At 40.5% G+C, this 20,444-nt stretch overlaps 1 protein-coding gene across 1 annotated transcript in view; it reads left to right on the plus strand.

Annotated features, from left to right (window-relative positions):
- The first annotated feature begins 14,931 nt into the window (after positions 1–14,931).
- B4GALT6 (beta-1,4-galactosyltransferase 6) overlaps positions 14,932–20,444 on the plus strand; it is a 39,777-nt gene continuing 34,264 nt past the window's right edge. Inside the window, exon 1 of the mRNA XM_080379161.1 lies at positions 14,932–16,578. Within this exon, the coding sequence (XP_080235287.1) occupies positions 16,464–16,578 (115 nt within the window). The 5' untranslated portion in view covers positions 14,932–16,463. The remainder of the gene's footprint in view (positions 16,579–20,444) is intronic.

Genomic DNA, 20,444 nt, shown 5'->3' on the forward strand with positions numbered 1-20,444 from the left:
CTGCAAATAACTCCCATAAAGTGCTTTTAGAATGTCTTTTATGCTTTAGTCACCTTGTAGTCTATTAAAGAGTGTCTTGAGGTCATGAAGTGTGACCTGTGACGACAAATTCAATGTTCTTTCACAGGATCTCTGCAACACAAAATTGAAATGCAACAAAATAAACATGGCAAATAAAACACACTTTTAGAAATGGTACTGCAGTATGCTAATGATAGGTGAGAAAGGCCAACTGAAAGCAATCAATGGAGATGATGGGATCAGAAGAAGACACTGTGCAAGAATGTAATTCTGTTGATAGGACTGGCCCTAGAATGAACTTCAGTCAACATACAGCCATTTACAACTATTACACGTACAATTTATTTTGGCCAATTTTAATTTTCTTTCATTCTTGCCTCAGTCTTTCCAAAGAGTCTGATGTTCCCTGGCCGTCTATTAGAAAAGTGTAAAAATGACATATATAAAAATCATAAACTCTGAAGACAAGATTAAACTGCAATGCTTAAATCAGTTGCCTAGGCCTTACAGTGAGTAGAAAAACAGAGAGAGAAAAAAACCACAAACATTTACTGAACGCTATTTATCTCATTCTAAGTTAGACAATTAAAATATTTCAAAATTCTAAAGCCAGAAATGTGAAACTTCATTGCCTTGTTCATGGAAGAGGCAAATAACATAGGTATGACTTTCATTTATGCAAGCTGAGTGAAAATTATCTTTGATTTAAATACTTGTCTCTGTCTTTCCTGTTGATCTACATGGCATAAGGTAATGGAGTCAGGATGGTGGTGGTTTCAAATTGATTATTCACCACTAAATAATTTCTAGCTTTTAGCATCCTGGAGGAATGGGGTGCCTTTCTCACCTTCAGCTCTCTTTTCAGCTCTCCAGTAACCAAGGGCTTTTTTTCTATATTTTTGCTGCTTATGTACTATTCATACAATATTTTAATCTAAGAACTCAGTCTGTTTCCATAGATTGAAGGATGGATATCATATCTATCCAGATGCTTTGCAGGAAAAAATGTTCTATTTATCTCTGCTGGAAACTACAGCACTATACGCACAATAATGCTATTTAAGAATTCACCCTCCTTTTGCCATAGAACACCTTTGTTTTTCCCTTTTTCCTTCCTAATATGTGTACTGTCTCTATCACAGGGTTGGGTTTGTTGGTTTTTTTTCTTTCTCACTGGGAAGCATTCTGTAATAAAGATTATCAACTTTGCTCCTTCCCTCTTCTTATTTGTAAAGGCTATTCCCTTCTGTACAGACACTGTGACATTTTACATTTATAAACTGAGGCAACTGCAAATATTGACCCTTGCTAAAAAGTGGATTTCTGTTTGTGTTCCATAATCTGCTGAACAGGCTGGTTGATCTTTGGCTTACTGGAACTGTGATGCTTACTGCTGTCACAGCAGCTGAGTCTCAAGTCTGATTTCTGGTTTCCTCTCTGAAAAGCTAGTGCTGTATGTCTAGCGAATGTCCCAAAATGCAGTGTTTGCAGAAAACAATTCAACACTTACTATATAATTTAGGAAATGACAGCTAAACATTATCAATAAAAGATTTAGAAGTATAAGCTGATACCATGCCTTTCCATTTGAAGATCTCCATGTGCATTATAGCAATGCCATGATGTCCATTTTGCAGGCCAGAAGTTGGTGGCCTGCAAAAGGAGCCAGGGAAGGCTGAACTATCTACCTTAAGACTAACAAATCACCCTATAATTAGCATCTGAGGAACAGATTTAAATCTTTGTTGGATTATGAAGATGTGAGAGTTGTAACTCAGAGTTTGATGTGCCCTGCCACTGCATTTCACATTTGTTTATGATTAACAGAAGTGCAGATTTTGTTTTGCTTTTTGGGGGTGGGATGGTAGTGAAATCGTTAAAGGGAAAACCCTTAAGCTCTTAATAGTTTTTCAAATTTTTATGAATAAGAATTTGGGAATAATTTAGAATTGCTAACCTTGTGAAGTTCACTGCCGCAGGTAAGATTGCATTCCTGGCAGGAACAAGTTGATTGGGTAGCAGGATTTAAAAAGAAAAAAAAATGATTAGAGATAAATTATTTTATTTCTTGCTCTCTCACATATGCCTTTTTAATGACTAGAATATAACCTTACCACAGAACAAAAAAAAAAAAAAATAATCTGAGAGACCGTGATTGTTATAGACATTTCAACGACTATCTGAGGCCTGAAGTCTGCCCGCTATAAGGGCAATGGACTAAATGAACACTCACTGTCTCGCAGCAACAAAGATTGTTTCCAGAAAAAAGACAATTGGGGAAACAAAGCACATATAGGAGAATATATGCTCTCTTGCTAGCTCCTACCATCAAAACATCCAAAGCTATCTGTCCTTCTCTTGCCTGGACAGGCCATCTGGAACAGAATAGATGAGACTTGAATCACCAGCAAGGCTGACGTGCTCAGCTCGTACCCTGATAAGAAAACTCAAGAAGCTCAAGAGCTGACTGTTCCAAAACTGATAAAAAAGCCTTTGTTGTCAGTTTATTGCAGTGGCAAACATCTCCGTTTTTCATTTGCCCATTAGTATAGTGCAAGTCTGTTTTTATAGATACATATATAGCAGTATATAGCAGTTTTTATAGCAACAGATACCTGAATAAAGGTTTGGAAGTATGTTCATGGCTAATGAACAAGCAGCAGGTGGAGAGAAGGGGTAAAGGGAAGGAAGGTGCTAATGTGCCAGTGGCCCTTTCTTGTCCGTGGCAATTGATGATCAGTTTGTTTGCTGTGCTGGTGTGGCATACCACCTTACAGCACGCTAACAAACAACAACATACTATCAAACGAGTCAGCAGATCCTCCTGAAATAAAAAGCAGGCATTTGAAAGATATTAATCTATATTGTGTAGCTAGCATTTCTGTATTCAGGTATGGGAAGTTCCTATGTTATTTTATGGAAGTTTGGAAAATGAATGGCAATTATGCCTGAAAAGTTATTGCGCTTCCTCAGCCTAAGCCAAAAGATGATTGCGACTTCAGCAGCTTAGCTAAGTAAGGGTGAAACAGAACGGATGCCTAGATGCTATGGATACTTGCATCCTATTTCTGGGTGTGGCCTTCAGCAAGGTGGTGGGGCACTCCAAGCCTAGAGGAAAGAGCCAGAGTGTGGACAAACTGCATTAAGTTAATGGAAGAGGCAGGTCTAATAATTTTTCATGAGGGACAAAAGGAGAAAATTGAAAGTGGAGAGGGACAGACTCTTTTGTGACAGGAACTTGGAAGGTTTTCTTCTTCTAATGCCCATTCTTTAGGAAAAAGAGATGCCACCTTTCTTTCTCCACTGCATCATCCTGACTTAGACATGCAGATTCACGAATACCAATAGACTTGGAAGAAGGACGAGTCTTTAGACACAAAGGTGACTCAAGAGTAAATGGGAGATCATGAATCTGAGCTTTGGCACCCAAGATTATTTCTCAACAATAAAACACACTGACTGACCTTGCTGGTTTTTCCTCAGCTGCACAGAACATAGAGCAGGACCAGACAACAGCAAACATATGCCTTGACACAGACTCTCTATGCAATCCCACTTAGCATTTTTCATTTGATGGGCTTAAGAATGCATATGTATTCAGTTACTGTAAGCCCTCCTAATGTCCAGCCAGTTACAAAATCATGTATGTTCTAAGTGTGAGCCTTTGACATAGCTCCTCTTTTGAAGCTGTTCTTTTACAAGTAATCTCATCATTTGAAGTGATTACTTTTTGTATTGTCTCGTTGTGTGTGCCAAACATAATAGTTCGATCTGATCTGTAATCTTTAATCTCTGTTTTATTCAATAAAGTTATAATTATAGCTTTGAGTAATACAGATTCTTAGCTGCTGATATGTTCAAATAAAATTATTTAAAAATGAACATGGGACTGATCTAATCACAGAAGTCACAGCATGGCTCATGGACTCCAAGAACATAAATAATGCTGGGTAATATATTTGCAATTTGTTTCATCCTGCTTCAAAATGTAATGCTTCATCCTTACTGTCCCAGTCCAGCGGCAGGTTGTCTGACAACTTCCATTGAAACTTTGGCTTTCCATATTCTAGATCTGTGTGGTGCAACAGCTTTGTAACGAGGCTCCTGTATGTGTGAAAGAACTTCTTGATTATGCCAAAAGCAGTAAAAAGTTCACCAATTTAGGTTCCAAACTAAAATGTTACTGTGTTCCATTAACAGAGTGTTTATTTACTTGATTAACCTGCTGTGATTGCAAGATGTTTAAATGTTCATAGAGGTTAGGATTCATTTAGCTCACCGTGCTGTCTGAGACAGAGAGGCTATGTCAAGAAAGAGGGTGGATCTGTTTGCTTCTCCATGACACAGAAACTCCTCAGCTTCTGTGGTCAGCAGGTTGGGGGTTACTGGAACCAGAAATTTAGATCAAATCATTGAGTCCATCAGTAATTATTAAATGTATCTCCTGTGACTTTGACTAATTTTTCTCAAAACACATTAACGTTTGCCCCCTGTAACTTCCTGTGGCAGCGAGCTCTGCAGTTTAATTTTGCATTGTATGAAAATATACTTCTTCTTGTATGCTTTCAACTTGCAGCCTTACCATTTATTTGGAGGATTCCTGGTTTCTGTGTTTGAAGAAAAAAAAAAAAAGAGTAATCACTTTTAGCTGTCAGATTCCAAACTGAAGCGTCCTGACCTATTTAGTTTCCTTTGTACAAAAGCCACCCACAGATCTGCCTTTTTCACTTCTCCTTGTACCCTTTTAAGTTATATATACTCTTTGGAGGTGGAATGATCAGCACTGCAACCCTGAATTTATCCATTGAAAAAGAGAAGCTTTTTATATACCGCTTAAAAAAATACATTTCCTATTTAATTTCTGATCCATCAATGAAATCTGGTAGACACAAACATCATAAAGTTCACTGCAGGACTGCAACAGCATATTTTCTGGATATTTTCATCTCCACCTTTCCGCAGATCCCCTATGCATCTGGGATAGTGAGAACAGCCCTGGAAATTTGATAGTTTAGTATTGCCTCTTAAAGCATTTGTGTCATTTAAACTCTTTCTAGATTTAGCTGAACATAAGTAGCTCTAAAATGATCAGCTAAGGATTTTGAAATAAGCCACACTGAACACAAAATAAATAAACGTGATTTTCAGGAAATGAAAACTAGAAATTATTTTCTGTTGATCCACAAACAATATAAATTACAGATTTTATTCTGTGTTACAGGACTATTTATTTTCAAATGCTTCTTTTGTTCACATGTTTATTCGCAAACTTCTGTATTTACTAAAAAAGATGGTACAGGAAAAAGAAATAGGAAACAAAGAAAGAAAAGATCATGGAAGAAAATAAGACAATTAAAAAACAATCAGTGAAAGCACAAATACTGCAGCATATATAAATAAATACTGAAAAACACCTAACTAGCAAAACTAGAAGGAAAAAAAATATAAGGAAATGAAATAATTATAAACTCAAACTAACAGAGCACATAGATGTTGGGTAACTGTGTCAGTATTGGTTGGTTGCTCTGTGCGTAGTTTCTGTAATGTAAAGCTTTTCCTGTGACTTTTTGTTTGCTTTCCACACAAGTCACTTTGTTTTTCCCTTAGGAGAATTGCATCGGAACCTTTTATTTAGGCAATCAGCTGGAAACTAAGGGGAGGGTACCCGGTGAGATGAAAAGGGTAGCTGTAGAAAACCTCATGACAAACAAAGCAAATTCTAACTCCAAAGTAAATAAAATGCCCAAGTTATCCTCAGAATAATAGAAAAAAAAGCAGAAAAGAAGGATGGTAGTCTTTCAATTTAGTACACAGTAACTTAGTTAGGTAATCTCATCCTCCTATGCTGTCAAGTCCTGCCATCACTAAAACTCAGAATTCTCTTCAGAGTTGTGTTAGCCATGGAAAACAGATGCTAAATAAGCTAGAGAGAATATTTACATTCATACGTAGAAGGTATTATGAATTAAAAGACCTTCTCTCCCTATCACAAAACATATTTTCCAGACTGCCTGTATCTGACTTCATGTGCATTTGGTACCATGTCACTAATCCTCAATTTAAATATAATTTCATATCCATTCTTTGGTCTGTCTGATTGTCTCCAAAAGTGTTATGAAATACAGAAACTATTTCCTTTGTATCTTTTCATTGTCTATTCATTCCAGTTTGTATTTAAACACTTACACGATCATTCTAACAAAAGATCTTGGGGAAAAAAGTAGACGCATGGTCAGAAAATGTTCAGACTCAAGAATTTCTCAGAGATGCTGGTCTTGGTTTTTAAAAATCTTTATTCCTAAATAAATTTTAATATATTTAAGACCTTCCTGGTTTTGGTTATATTTGAGAATACCAAAAATAATTTCACAACCACAGCTCACAAAAAATCAATAATTATTACTGCTTTTACTGCAGGGACTTGGAAAAATTAATTTAAAATTTTAAAGTTTTTTTTTCAGTTGTGAAAAACTCTCTGAGCAACAATACACAATTAGAGCCTCCAATCAGTTTTTGGCAGACTGATTTCCACAGCGGTTTTCAGTTGTTCTTAAAATGCATATGGATCTCCACAAACTTCATTTTTTTCATTGTGTTTCAGATCCAAATAAATCACCGTTTTTGAGAAGTAGCTGAAAAGACTTGTATTTTTGCAAGTTGTAGATGTGTGTGTGTATAAATACCTACAATAGAAGCACCAGATGCTGAATGTAGAACAGACATACAATCCTGAGGTACGGCGTATTTTCCTTTTTTCATTAATACAGACCGTAGAACAATTCTAGGGTTCTCTTCTGTGACTGCGACTTTTAGGCACCATCACAATACCAATAATAAATAATGGGAATAGATGGCTATTCTAAGACTGCCTTAGAGTTATGTAGGATACTTGTTCTTTACTGTCTGTGGGATAGGAAGCATACCACTAACAAAAAACAAACACCTGTAGCGAGCCATGGAGGCTCTCAGCTAGTAGTACAGTCCTAGATCGGGTCTCATGTGGCTGTAGGTTATGCCAAAGGCTATTTTAGCCTTTTTTTAGCTTTATTTCTTGTGATTGATGCTATGGCCTGGAGACGAAAGGTCTTGTGGCATGATGCAGCAGATCACCACTCATCTATAAGCAGGCAGACATACTTGGAAACGTACTGCAAGGAAAGTTACCCACAGAAGTAAGGAGTTTAGCTAACTCTAAGGCAAGCTAGAATTGTGAATCAAAATCTATTTTAAATGTAGACCTAAATATGATTTTAAAAATACTCATCCAGTTTGGTATTCTTCATATTGTGGCTGGAACATTCACAGAATTCACTATTTCTAGAATTCCAAGGACTGGCTGTTTGTTACATGAGGTACAATACCTATAGTATCCTTTCCTCCCAGACTGTCTCACTTCCCCAAGGAGTAACTGCAATGCTGTTATAATCTATTCTTTTTGTCAAACATAATTTTATTGTCAGTTCTTCAAGCTCTGAGAGGTTGGCATATGCTCAGTGGGGGCAGAATCTTTAGAATTTCACTTGTTCTAAGAAATGAACTGCATTTTTTCAAATGCTTACTATTTGGCAACATTTAGGAAAATGTTCATGTCCATGACTGAGCAAACACATGGTGTAAAAGGCTACTCTTTCTCTTTCAAAATATAGATAATTTAAATTATGATGAAGTATCTTGCTGCCTTTTGTTTTTCTCTTGGGGAGCAAGAAAGGTGAAGAATTCAGTGGATTTTTGCTTCCTGTTTTTTCTACAGAGATTTTCTTCCTAAGTTTGGGAAAAGTTCAACCTAGGAAAGACACTTTACACAGGATTTTTTAAAATTAACAAATTGTCACTTAAATTATAATCAAATAAACAGAGATTTTGTAGTGGAAGGAAAAGCAACAATTATGGTCACAATCACCATCTCTACACAACTGCAGTACATGACCCTCAATGTAAATGAGATTGTTTTCATAAGAATACATTATTCATTTTTAGCGTTTCATTTTCAGATAGCATAATTAGAAAAGTAGCAAGATGACACTTTAGAAAAACTTTAGACTTTATTATTCAGGTGTGCAGTACACCAAGAGCTTTTTCTGAGGACAGTAGCATTGCTCTAGTTCTTAAGAAGATTCAAACTATTTAAACGCTGTCTCACACAGTAAAAAAAGCTGGTATTGAGAACTGAACAAAGTAGTGGAATTGCACTAACTGTAACCTTTGCTAAAGTTATCTGTGACTTGTGCAATTTCTAAATGAGACTGTGATAGAAAGCTTAATCAGAAAACATCTGTCTTCTGAGACATAAGACTCTACTCTCACTGAAGTCTGTTTAACACACTCTGATTGCTTTTTTCCTAATTGCAGTATAGAGTGGGACGAGATTGTTTCTATTTATATATGCAAAGAAATTGCGTCTCTGAGATAAGATTTTAGCCATGAAAAACAAAGCAAAGGAAAAGTCCTCAAGCCTTCCGCAAAATCTTCTAGTAATTTATTTCATCACTGAAGCGATTACCAGCCAAACTGCATGATTTAGTTTTGTACTCTGATTCTTAAGGCTTGAATGACATCTTTAAAAGTGAGGTTAGGGAAGCAGTCCAAGAATGTAAGTTTTGCCTGCAGTCTGCTGTTAGAATTTCTTAGTCATATTCCTTTTTCAGAAATGTTTTAAGGAACAGCTGTTACCTGAAATGTAGCAAATAGAGGTTTCACACTAATTCCAATGTCAGTAATTTGGGCCATTTAAATTCTGATTTCTGTAACAATAGTATTTGATGTTAGTGGTTATTATGTCTCCTTTTACATTTATTTTTCACCTGTACGTGTTACAGTGAAATAACTCCCACGATACCCAAATAGTAAACCTACTATTTTTATCAAACTCTTTTCATACTACCCCTTAACAGCAAGAAAAATATTTTTTACTGGCACATCATCCTGGCTATGCAGATTTCAAACTATGCAGACAGCATTAAAAGGAATCTGTACATGCAAGATACTGTCTTTTCCACATAAGATGCTTACGATATTATGGCATAGCAAATATTTATACCCATGACACAGAAAAATTTATAAATCACCTAATCTCAAAACGATAATCATTATTAGATTCACTCTTTTTAAGATACATGACAACACTGGTTAAGACAATGAATGGTTTCCCACAACAATGATTGAATATTTGTGATTCTGGATATCTCATGTACCTCTGATAACATGGTGAATAATCAGCCACACAGCCTAGTTAACTGAGGCTCCTTATTGTAACAATGGAGCCTGTAAAATATATATTAGGTGCTTCTTTCTCTCAGCTGATTATGTGAGAATTCCTCAGGTTATGTGATAGGATTATCTTCTCTATCTAATTGCACAGTCCTCTCTTTACTCTTAATAACTAATATCAATATAGAACTGCACAATGTTCTGTGGCTCTGATCTGTACTATGGGGGAAAAAACTAGAGGCATACTCAGCCATAGAGTTTGCTGATGTGTACTGTTATGATAATGGTTTATTTGATCATATGATACCCTGAAATATCAATCCCCTGCTCCAACTGATTTTGGAAAAAAGACATCTGTAAATCCAAAGTTGACAATTAATTATTTACTGTGTCCCTTTATTTGCCCCTTTCAGTACTACAGAAGTTTGTTAGTAACAGCTCTGAACTAACTCTGAGAAACTGATCAAACACAAGTGCTCTATCATTGCAAAGATGAAAGTTAAGACTTCCTTTTCATGATAGATTCCATCAAAGTATAAAAATGTCAAAAGTTACAGGGCACCAAACTCCAATCCTGCATAGGCAACGGTCTGTAAACATTCTTGTATAGTAGAATGGATACACATGCAGACAGACATAAGCCTCTTCCTGAAATTCTGCAATTGCCAAATTGCTGCCTAGTGTCCGTTTGATACTGACTTGAAATTAGGGATATAAGGATTGAAATCCTCTGAAATGGCATTCTGAATTTCAGATACATTTTCCAAGAAAAGTTTTACCGAAGCTGGTACGTTCCTCTATTTTGGGTTTGATGAACTAGCCTTCTGCTGGCAGAAAATTCTTGACAAATTCTTATAAAAAGGAATATTTAACTTCATTTGTTGAGTTTAAAACTTAAAAATACCCTAACTACATGCTCTATTTTCTTTCATAAAACTTTAATATGACATGTCATAGTTTATTATATATTCCTGGCTCTTGACTTTATGAAAGCGTTACAGCTTCTGAGGAGTTTTGCATCTTTTATAGTTATTGGTAGATGGATATATAACAGTTAGTAAATTCATTTGATGGAAGTAGTTTCTAACATTTAACATTAAAATATCAAAAGCAACCTTTACCTCCAAAAAAACCTCCAGATTTTTTAACTGTTACTGAGAGAAATTACTTTACTTTGGGTTATCTGCAGTGTTAAAAAAATATGAGATCCTAGGGTGAGTGTCTTCATGAAAACTAACAACTTGCCTCCCTCTTCAATATGTTGCATAGATTAGCTCTAGAACGGACACTGCTTGTGATCTATAGATTCATGAAGAGAGTTAAAAAAACTGCCTTTCTTTCCCTGGAGGTAATCTTCCCTAAAGTAGTAACCAAGGCTTTTTATAAGAAACGACATCTGGATCTACTTCAAACCCAAACCAGCAGTATCAGCTAGAGAAGTTAATTATGAGTGAAACGTGAATCTAGTTGTTACCTATTAACTTAATGAAAGACAAAAGGGCATGATTTTGCAAAATATCACAGCCTGGGAAACATGGGAGGAATGCTGGAAGCAAAGAATACAAGGCCTTGCCTAATGTTTCATTTTTTTCATTCCATCTGTGAATGAAAATAGATTCACAACCCTTCTTGTTGGATAATACTCTACTGTAGTAGCAACTACAACACACTTACAAACTTACTTCTGAATGTAGAACTCAAAGTTATTAAAAGTTATAAAGTTATTAAAAATAAGTTTTAAGTCCAAAGTTGTACTACCAGAAAAATCCAAAACATTCTTAATATACTTCTACTTTGACATCTGATTTAATTATAGGATTAGAACTGATGTAAAGAGGTTAGGTCTCATGACCTAAAACTTAAGTACATTACTCTAGTTCTCAGCACTTATTGGTGTGAGTTTTATGTGTTTGTGTGCCACATTGAGGGACACTAACTTTACTTGCTAAATTACAATCTAGATCACCCTGACACAACTTGATTTAAACTTTAATCATAATTAATCTTTAAAAAATTTAATCCTTAAAAATCTTACACAGAGACTGTGCATTTTCTTGGAATTGTCTGGCCTGTTCTTGTGCTTCTTACTCTGTGCTTTTTAACTCAAAGAATTTTAACTCCTTGTTGACCTTGCAAGAAGGATTACATATGAATTATTGTACGGGATCTTGAAATGCTACTGCCCTGTATAACAAAGCATTATCAATAAAAATCAAGCTGCTGGATCAAAGTAAATGAAAAACCAACAAAGTAACTGCTACGATTAGTAATGAAGTCACATTATGCTCATTTATCCATTTTTATTACTACTATTTAGGAAAACAGAAAAGGCAAGGAAGAAAACTAATGCACTGATGGGCAAAGATTTAGGAAAGCAAGCCACAGGGAAGATTTCATGGAATTCCCTGTAGTGAGGAAAAAGCTGACCATGTACTTTTGCCTGTGGCTCAGGGGGTTGCTTGGAACTAAGGGAGGTTTGTGTCTTGGCTGCAGCTCACCAGCCTTGTTTGGGGTATAGGTGGTGTGAGTAGGAAAGAGTTCTTGCAAAAAGAGTGTGCAAGCATCATTCCGCTTGCTGGGCTATTAACTACAGCCTAAATAAGACATTTGGGCTGGCTTAGCTGGAAGTGAAGACAAAGCAACAGCCAGCAACCAGAAAGCAAACAAACATGACTGTACTGGAATTTAAAGGCAGATAGATTGGAAGAAAGGCACAATGATACTGGTGTTAATGATTAAACTTGCTGAAACAAAGGAAACAATACAAAAGCTGCAAGATGTATGTGGTACTTTAGTACATCATTGTTGATAAAAAGTGTTTTAAAAAGATAAATGACATGAAAAGTTGTGATGGAATCACACGATCTTTCTGCCCGAACAATACTGAATATGGAGGCATCCAGGTAAAACCTGGCAATGTGTAGAAAAGATACACTCAAGATAGATTGTTACATGGAAGAGAAAAACCAGCTAGTTAAACAATAGTTTACTATATCTGATTCAAAGACTGGGTATGAGCAATAAGAAATAACATAAACATGCAGCAGTAAATGACCTGGAGAACAAAATGTGAGATTTTAAATTAGTATTGCAGACTGTAAAACTGGACATTATATGGGCAGCGCATTCATACGTGTATTGTTTTACCCCCAGGTCCAACAAATGATTTAAGCAGAACACCACTTTCTACTTCCTTAGATAGTGGAACCTGTGACACAGCTTCAGTGACGCTTTTGTCGGGCTCAGGTTCTACACTTGGTGATTACAGTAGTTTGAGATACTTTTGCTTTCCTCAAGGTCTTCTGGCATTCCTTCCTGCCCATTGTCTCACAGCACCCTATATCCACAATTATAAAGCCACAATGGTTTAGGGTGTCACTCTCAAATGGATTCCAGAAGTGAAGCAGATGAAAAAGCATCAAACCTCTCTCTTTTCCTGTAACCAAAAAAGTGCTGTTACTTTTCTCCAACAGAGCAGTGCCCTGATTTTGTTAAGAGAACGTCGCCACGCACAACTGTGCCCATGCAACATGAGAAGCATGTTAGTTTAGTTTCATGCATGTACTTCCTATGGCAGCATTTGCTGGACTTGATGAAATATACACCCTTTTGGAAGGACCGACAGATTGTGTTTATTATTGTAGCTCTGGAGACATTCATGAGTTTTGCAGTTGTTGCTCTGGTGAGATTTTGTCTGATTTTTTGCTTGTTGATCCATACAAAATTCACTTTTGGATGGTTAGAATGAAAACAGGAATGAGAAGGGAGCTTTTTTGAACTATGACCTTCTTCCAGAGTAAGCTACAAGTGTTTAAGAACTTCTCTGCATAAATTCCATTGCAGGATGAAATAGAGCAGAGCGCAATGCATATTTGATGGAATTTCCTTTTCTGACAATATTAAGTACATTGCAATATTGTGACATTCAAAGAGTGATCCACTTATTGTGTGGTAACATTTTTACTGTAGAAAGTAATATTTAAAGAAGACGGAGGACATTTCAAGTATTCTTTTCAGAGCAGATACCTGGGCCTAGTCATCTACCACAACTGTGTGTGAGGCACGCTGCTGCTCCCGCAGTGTCTTGCTGCTGAAGATTTATTTAAACATGACACATCTATCTTCTGAAATTCCATTTCTATATTCTTCCACAAATGTCTCTATATATTTAAGTTATTATTCCACAGGTTTTCTCAGGCTCATCACAGTAGCATTTAAAGTCTTACAAAAGTGCAGCTAACAGTCTAAGCAGTTAAAACAAAATTAATACTGTTGAGCTGAAGACATGGCACTTGCTTTTATTTATGCAGAGACAGTGATGTGTATGGCACCATTTAATGTTTCCCCCCAAAAAAAGTTAGGGCCAGTCTTAAGATTTCATGTACCATGGATCTCACTCTTGTCTCCAACATGGTTCTGCAAGTTGTCACTGCATTGGTCTTCTACTGCCCTTCTGTATGTTTGCAGCATAGAAACAAAACTTCCAAGACAACATCAAAAACACAAATAAAAATGGAATACCAGAGAAGCACATGTCAATTAACACTCAGTTTTTACAGCAAATCAATAGCTTTAATACATAAAAATAAACTAGTAACAGCATTGCATCACACAAATTTTACTTTAACGTGAGATAGTAGCAAGACATAAAGATACAGTTTTTCTTCATATCCCAAGTTTATGTCTATAGGACCCTCTGTATTAGTCAGATGAAGCTTCAAATTTGAGCCATCTATGTATATAATAGTTCAATGTTGTATTTTTATAGCTACTTTTACACTCTGCTCAATAAAATAAATGTCATATATCAAGTTACATAGCCGCTGCTGGCAATTCAGAAACAATTTTGTGACAAAATGCATTGCTCAGTCTATCTATCTTTTACCCATCGCAATAACATCCATCAAAATATTACTGACAAATCTGTGTTTCAGAGCTGAAGGAAGCAGAATTTCTCTCTCCCATAGAAACCCTTACTGGGAAATTCATATGTCTATGCTCTGAAGCAGTGACAATAAGGAAATTCCATGATGTGGCTATAGATTGTTACTGTGTGTACTGTATTCTACTGTACATAGAAATGTTCCTGTTCAACATCTCGTAAGACTGGAGGACAAAGTAACCTACCGCTTTTTGACTGTTTAAGTAAAAAGGTCTTTTAAGTAAACCTGCAGGTTTGTTATTATTATCACTTATTTGCATCACTACTTCACTGATTAACCTGTAATTTTGTATTTCTAGCTCCAACATTTACATGTCAACTGACTTTAGGCTTTTTAATTTATGTTAAAAAAATACTGATATGGAAACGTGCAGGGTGTTTGGAAGCTCTTTGCCTGAGACTGAAGTGAAAGAAGCGATCAGGTCATCCCCTCAGCCTAAAGGATAAACTCCACTTGCCCATAAGCTGTGCTGGGTGAACAAAACCAACTTGTCTCAGTCATTGCTGAAACAAAATGTAGTTGTCACTAATGCCCATTGCATAAAAATCATAGTGCACGGATAACGTCTGAGACGAAATTGTATTTGGGGAAGAGGGGGGAAGCAATTCTGCATCTCTGTTCTCTTCATTCTCTGAATAAAGTCCAGGCACGTTAACAACACAGCTCTGGATTCTTACACAACTGGACTGCGCTGCCATCTCAGGTGCACTCAAGCACATCCTGGCCCGCCGCCAAGCCCTTGGCATACCTCTTCCCGTCAGTGGCAGCGTGCTGCAGAGGAATGGAGAGATTACCGACTGGACCCCATCGCCTAGCAACTTGTGGTAGCCACGGTTAGTTGCTAAAGCAAGAAATAGCTACTTGATGTGAAGCTTATGTTACCGACTTTTAAAACGCCTTTTTCGTGCAACGGGCTTGAGGGCAGACTGCTAACGCAGCGCGTAGGCTATCACATCCGAATTCAGCACATGCGAACGCGCAAGTGTGGCCAAACCTTCAGGAAACGCTTTACTCATCTGCCCTGCGGCGACCCCCATCCCCAACCGCTCTGCACTAGACGCAGCTCAAGTGCCACGCGACCCGCCTGCGGCCGCACGCGGCCGAGGGGCAGTACCGGCCGCGAGGGGAAGCGGCGGGCAGGGCAGCACCGCCGCGCGGGCCGAGGCCCCGAGGGGTCCGGCGGCCCCCCCCGCCGCGTCCCGCCAGAGGCCGAGGCGGCGGGGCGCGGGAATGGCACCCCCGCCGGGCGGCCGGGCACAACGGGGGCGCCTGGGGAGCGGGAAGGGGAGCGGGTACGGCGCGGGGCGCCCCCCTTCTGCCCAACGGCTCTTCCCGCCCGCACCGCCGGCCCGCGGGCACCCGCCGGACCCCCGCCACGCCGGGCCTGGCCGCCTCGCGCCCCTCCCCCCGCCCCGGTGATACAAACGCCCGTCCACGCGCCAGCCAATCGCGGGGGGCGGGCTCGCTTCTCCCCGGGCTCCCATTGGCCGGGGGCGCAGGGCAGCACGCGCGCCGCCGCCGCAGTGTAGCGGCGGCACCTCCGGCCCCCCCGGCCCCCTCCGCCGGAGCGCGGGACGGGCGCGCGCCCGCCGCAGTTCTGCAGTCCGCCGCCGCGCCGGGGCTCGCGCACGCTCCAACCGCCGCAGTAGCCGGGTCTGGGCGGGGCAGGGCCGGGCCGCGCCGCGCGGCTGCAGCGCGCTCCCCGCCGGTGCGGGAGGAGGTGGGAGCGGCGGGGCCGGGCCGGGCGCGGAGGTGACTGCCCGCCGGTGGCGGGGATGCTGCCGCCGCCGCCGCCGCCGCTGGTGAGGGGGCAGCAGGTGGGAGAGCGGGCGGCCGCGGCGCCCGGCGGCATGAGCAGCGTCGGGAGCGGCCCCCGAGCCCCGCGGCGGCGTTAGGGGCCCCTCCCCGCTCCGGCCGCCACCTGCGAGCCGCGGCGGCTGTTCAGCCCGCCCGGAGGCGCAGCGCGAAGCAGGGCAGGCCCCCTCCGCCCGCCCGCCCGCCAGGGGGGCAGCCGGGCCGGCCGCAGCGCGCCGCCGCCCTCCCTCCTCCTCCAGCCGCGGCGCTGCCCCTGCCGGCCCCCGCCGGCCCGCCCGCTCCCGGGAAGGCGGCGGGAGGGAGGGAGGGAGAGAGAGAGGGAGGGAGGGAGGGAGGGGGGGGGCGACGAGCGGAGCCCCCTCGTCACCTTCTCGCTGCCCGATCCATGGGAGGAGCGGGCCGCGTCTTCCCGCTGGGAAGCGCCGCCGCGGCTCGCCGGGATTGAGCGGGGCGGCCGGCCGCCGGCGCGGAGGGAGGATGCCACTGCTCCGGAAGGTGCTGCGGGTCTCCAATCGCTCCATGCTAGCCTTCATCTTCTTCTTCTCCTTCTCCTCCTCCTGCCTCTACTTCATCTATGTGGCCCCCGGGATCGGTGAGTTGGGAGCCGCCCCCTCGGCGGCGGGGGGTGCGGGCGGGGGGGGTGCCGCGGGCGGGGGGCGGCGGGCGCTGCGGGCGGCCTCTGGCGCCGGGCACGGCGGCGGGGGGGGCGCGGGCGGCGGCGGGCGAGGGGCGGCTCGGGTGCCGAAACGCCGAGCCCCCCGCCGAGGGAGGGTCGGGGCGGCGGCGGTAGCCCGTGTTAATCTCGCATCTTTGTTCTGTTGATTTCAAATGCTCTAGAAGATTCAGCTGCCATCCCGAGGTAGGTAAACGGTGTTCTTGCCTCCCAGGCCGGAAAAGTGAGGCAAAAAAGCAGCTCACCGTTTCGTCGTGTTACAAATTCATGGTAGAGACCAGGGAAGGACTGCGGAACCGCCTGTTGGAGTTACTTGAATGCATTCATCTTTTAAATCGTTAGTAACTGCGTTAATAATAAAGCACGTGTGAACAGAAATTGAGAAATAATTTGAATATTTGTTGTTTACTTATGTCAGTGGGATCTATCTGAAGAAGTTTTATAGTTTGTTCACTTATGCTCCTGAAAGAACCACTTCAGAGGGCAGACAAACAGTTTCTTTAAGAAAAGCCACGTAAAATAACTGTGCAAGTTTGTGTCGGACAGAAAAAAAACAAACCCTGTTTTCCTTAGTTCGCTCTTCTGCTGTTTCTGGGAAGACCGTCAGGTTTTTTCTCACTAGATGATCCTTTCGGAGCTGGTTGCATATCCTGTACGGTGTTTCACTGTGTTGGGTGTCTGTTGGCTAGGCAATGCTTTCCCTCTTTTCCAGGGAACATTGACACTTTCTCCTGCACTTACTGCTTATCAGGTGCTACCTAAATACCTGTAAAACTGTCTTGCTCTTTGTCCTCAGTGCTTGAAGCTCCTCTCTGCAGTCATCACTACAAAATGCCCACATTGATTTGACCACTGAATTTGCAGGAATTGTTTCCTGTTGACTGGTGTCTTCATGCTGTTTGGCTTCCTCTTGTTCACAATCTTCCATTTAGCTTGTAAAATCCTTTCAAGGTACAATTACTTCTCCCACACTTACAGCACGTCATACAATATTGGCATGCCTGTCAATTACTACTACAGTTCAAATAAATATAAAAAAAAATATTAGGGTATATATCATGGATTTGGATTGGAGTTCTTGAGTTTCTTGTCTGTCAGTGTTTCCCCACTGAAAGGGATGTAATTTAGTCTTGTGAGAATGATGCTGCTAGGGTCCATTTAGACATATTCTACGAGACACGAGTGCCGTATCAAGAGTAGACTTTAATTGTAAGCAGTTGGTGTATGATTTAGAAAGCAAAGTGCAGTTTCCACATCTTTATAAGTGAAACTATTAACATCTTGCATAGTGTATGCAGCTGGAGTTTTACTTCATTATTTAAATGTTTCTTCTTCGATGGGTATCTCTTCTTACTAAACAAGGCTTATGCAGTATCTTGTTCAGAACCAGAGCCTCCAGTGTTTTTTCTTTCCCGACCTCATCTTGCTGCTCAGGTCTTGGGGTTTACGTGTCTGTTCAGTTTCCTTTGTACCAGGAGTGAAACAAAATCAACAGTATACACCAAAAGTATTCTTGGAATGGGTTATTAGGTCTGATCAACCTTAAGGAAAAAAGCATACTGAAACTGATTTCTCTTGCCATCTCAGATGTCTACTGCAGTTAGCCCTTGCAAGCTGTGGTTTAGTGTCTTCAGTGGGTACATGAGTTTGTGAGATTACAGCTCTTTCTGGCCTACTGATCAGTAGTGTGCTGCCCTGAGTCTGTATGCGGCTGTGTTGTGAACTCATCCAGTTTAAACAAACCAAAACCTTACAATATTGAAGTTACTTGTTGTCTGGGACGCTTCTTGGATCCAGTTTGACATGCTGCCATGCTATGCTGGTCTTACTGGGGGAGGGAATATAGAAGATGGTAAAGTACAGTAGGAGAGTTTTACACTGATAATCTCAGCCTGTCATCTTGCAGATGTGGTGAGTTCCCAGGAATTTGCTCCTGGAAACGTTGCTGTGTAGAATGGAGAGAACAAAGGTCAAATATTATTTTAAAACCAACAGGCATCCTGGCAGTATTCTTGAGGAAAATGTAAGTTATAAGAATAGAAGATTTTCAAAAAACTCAGCGACACCCTACCCCCCAAGTTTATAGGCAGATGATTCATCTAATAATACTATGCTGTATGCTCGTGCCATTTGCATGCTGTGATAGAATTCAGTGTGCTTGCTCCTTTCCACCGAGTGTGATGAAATAGCTGCATCTAAGTCAAAGCTGTGTGTGGAGAGAAGGAAGGCTTAAGGCTGCTTATGGAGGTTTAGCCACCTTACCTGTTCGTAGTTGGGATCTGTCATAATTTATGTGTACAGATACATTTTAGTGAAGATATTTTGGGTCATAAGAACACTTTCTTCCTAAAAAAGCTACAAGTCACAGTGGCAGAGAGGAGGAGAGTTCTAATTGTGTTGTAGGGAACTGGAGCTGCTTGCTGCCTGGTTTCTTTTCCTGATGGTCAGAGGAACTGAAAAGAGAGGGAGAAGTTGGATTCCCAAATGTTTTATGGAGCAGCAGTGTACTGAAAAGTGGAGGGGGAAAAATAAGTGTGTTATATAGCAGAATTGCTTCCTGAGATGACAAAGCTGAGTGAAAATTTGAATTCTTATGGGCTAATAGAGTGGGATTCCCTCCTAGCAAGCTTGGCTTATCAAAGGGAGGAGATGTCTGCACAAGTAAACCATGAGTACTGGGGAAATTCTCAAAGAGGTCATTATCACATTCCTTCTGTCCTTCACACTAATTAGAAAGTAGAATTACTGCAGTTTGTAGTGAAATTGCAGGTTTTATGACAAATGCAGTTCAGGTTGATTTGGAATACTGACAGTTTTGTTTAGAGGGAAGAATCTTAATTACTTATTTTAAGGTCTTTAATAATTTCTGTCAAATATTTAAATGTTTTTATTTGCACAATAATTACTTGTGCATCACTCTTTCCCCTTTTTTTTTTGTCTCGCAGAATGTAAGTTCTTTGGGAAATAGAAACTTATGTTATGCCATGTATTTCAGAATATGAGGAAAGGAAAAGTATTTAAATTTCAGGTTTTCAGGCGCTGTTCTGTTTTGAGACTTACAATGTATAATCACATAATTTAAAAATATAGGGTTTATATATTTATTTATATTATATTTATATAAGAATTCATACAACATGTTGGGGTGGTTCACGTGCTTGTTTTCCTCTCTTCTGTAAGAATAGAAGATGGGATAAGGTAGAGATGACTGCGATCCTGCCTCAGCACCCAGGTGGTCTTTTGATAGTCAGAGGAGCTCAAACATGGAAGCAGATTAATTTCTAATTAGTGATTATAGAAGACAACTATTTTTCTGGTTTTCATTTTGCCTGTTTAATTTAGTGGATGTTTTGAAGCAAAGCCTAGAGGAATAGGATGGCAAGGTAAAATGATAGAAAACATTTCTCATGTGTTTAATGGAAGCAGATAACGGGGTGCTACTTCTCCAGAAAGGCCACTTTTCTGACAGTACTTTACCTGGTGTTCCTTCTCTGTTACATGAAATGAAAAGATACAAACTGAACTTGCTGTTTTTTAATTGGTCAGTGAAGATGGCTTGTAACTTCACTGGAAGTTACAAATATCCATATATATTGTAGTTAAGAGACTGAAGAAGCTAGCTGAGAGCAGGAATCTTTGACAGCAATATGTTCTTTTTCTCATGTGGTAGGTAACAGTACTAATGAACAGGACTCAAATAGTTGATGTCTGGTGCCGAGAACTATTCAGAACACATAATTAGGTTCAAGTTTATGTCATGGAAAGAATCCAAAGGTGAGGAAAAT

The sequence above is a fragment of the Falco punctatus genome (assembly GCF_963210335.1).
Source record: "Falco punctatus genome assembly, chromosome: 3".
Classification (NCBI taxonomy): Eukaryota; Metazoa; Chordata; class Aves; order Falconiformes; family Falconidae; genus Falco; species Falco punctatus.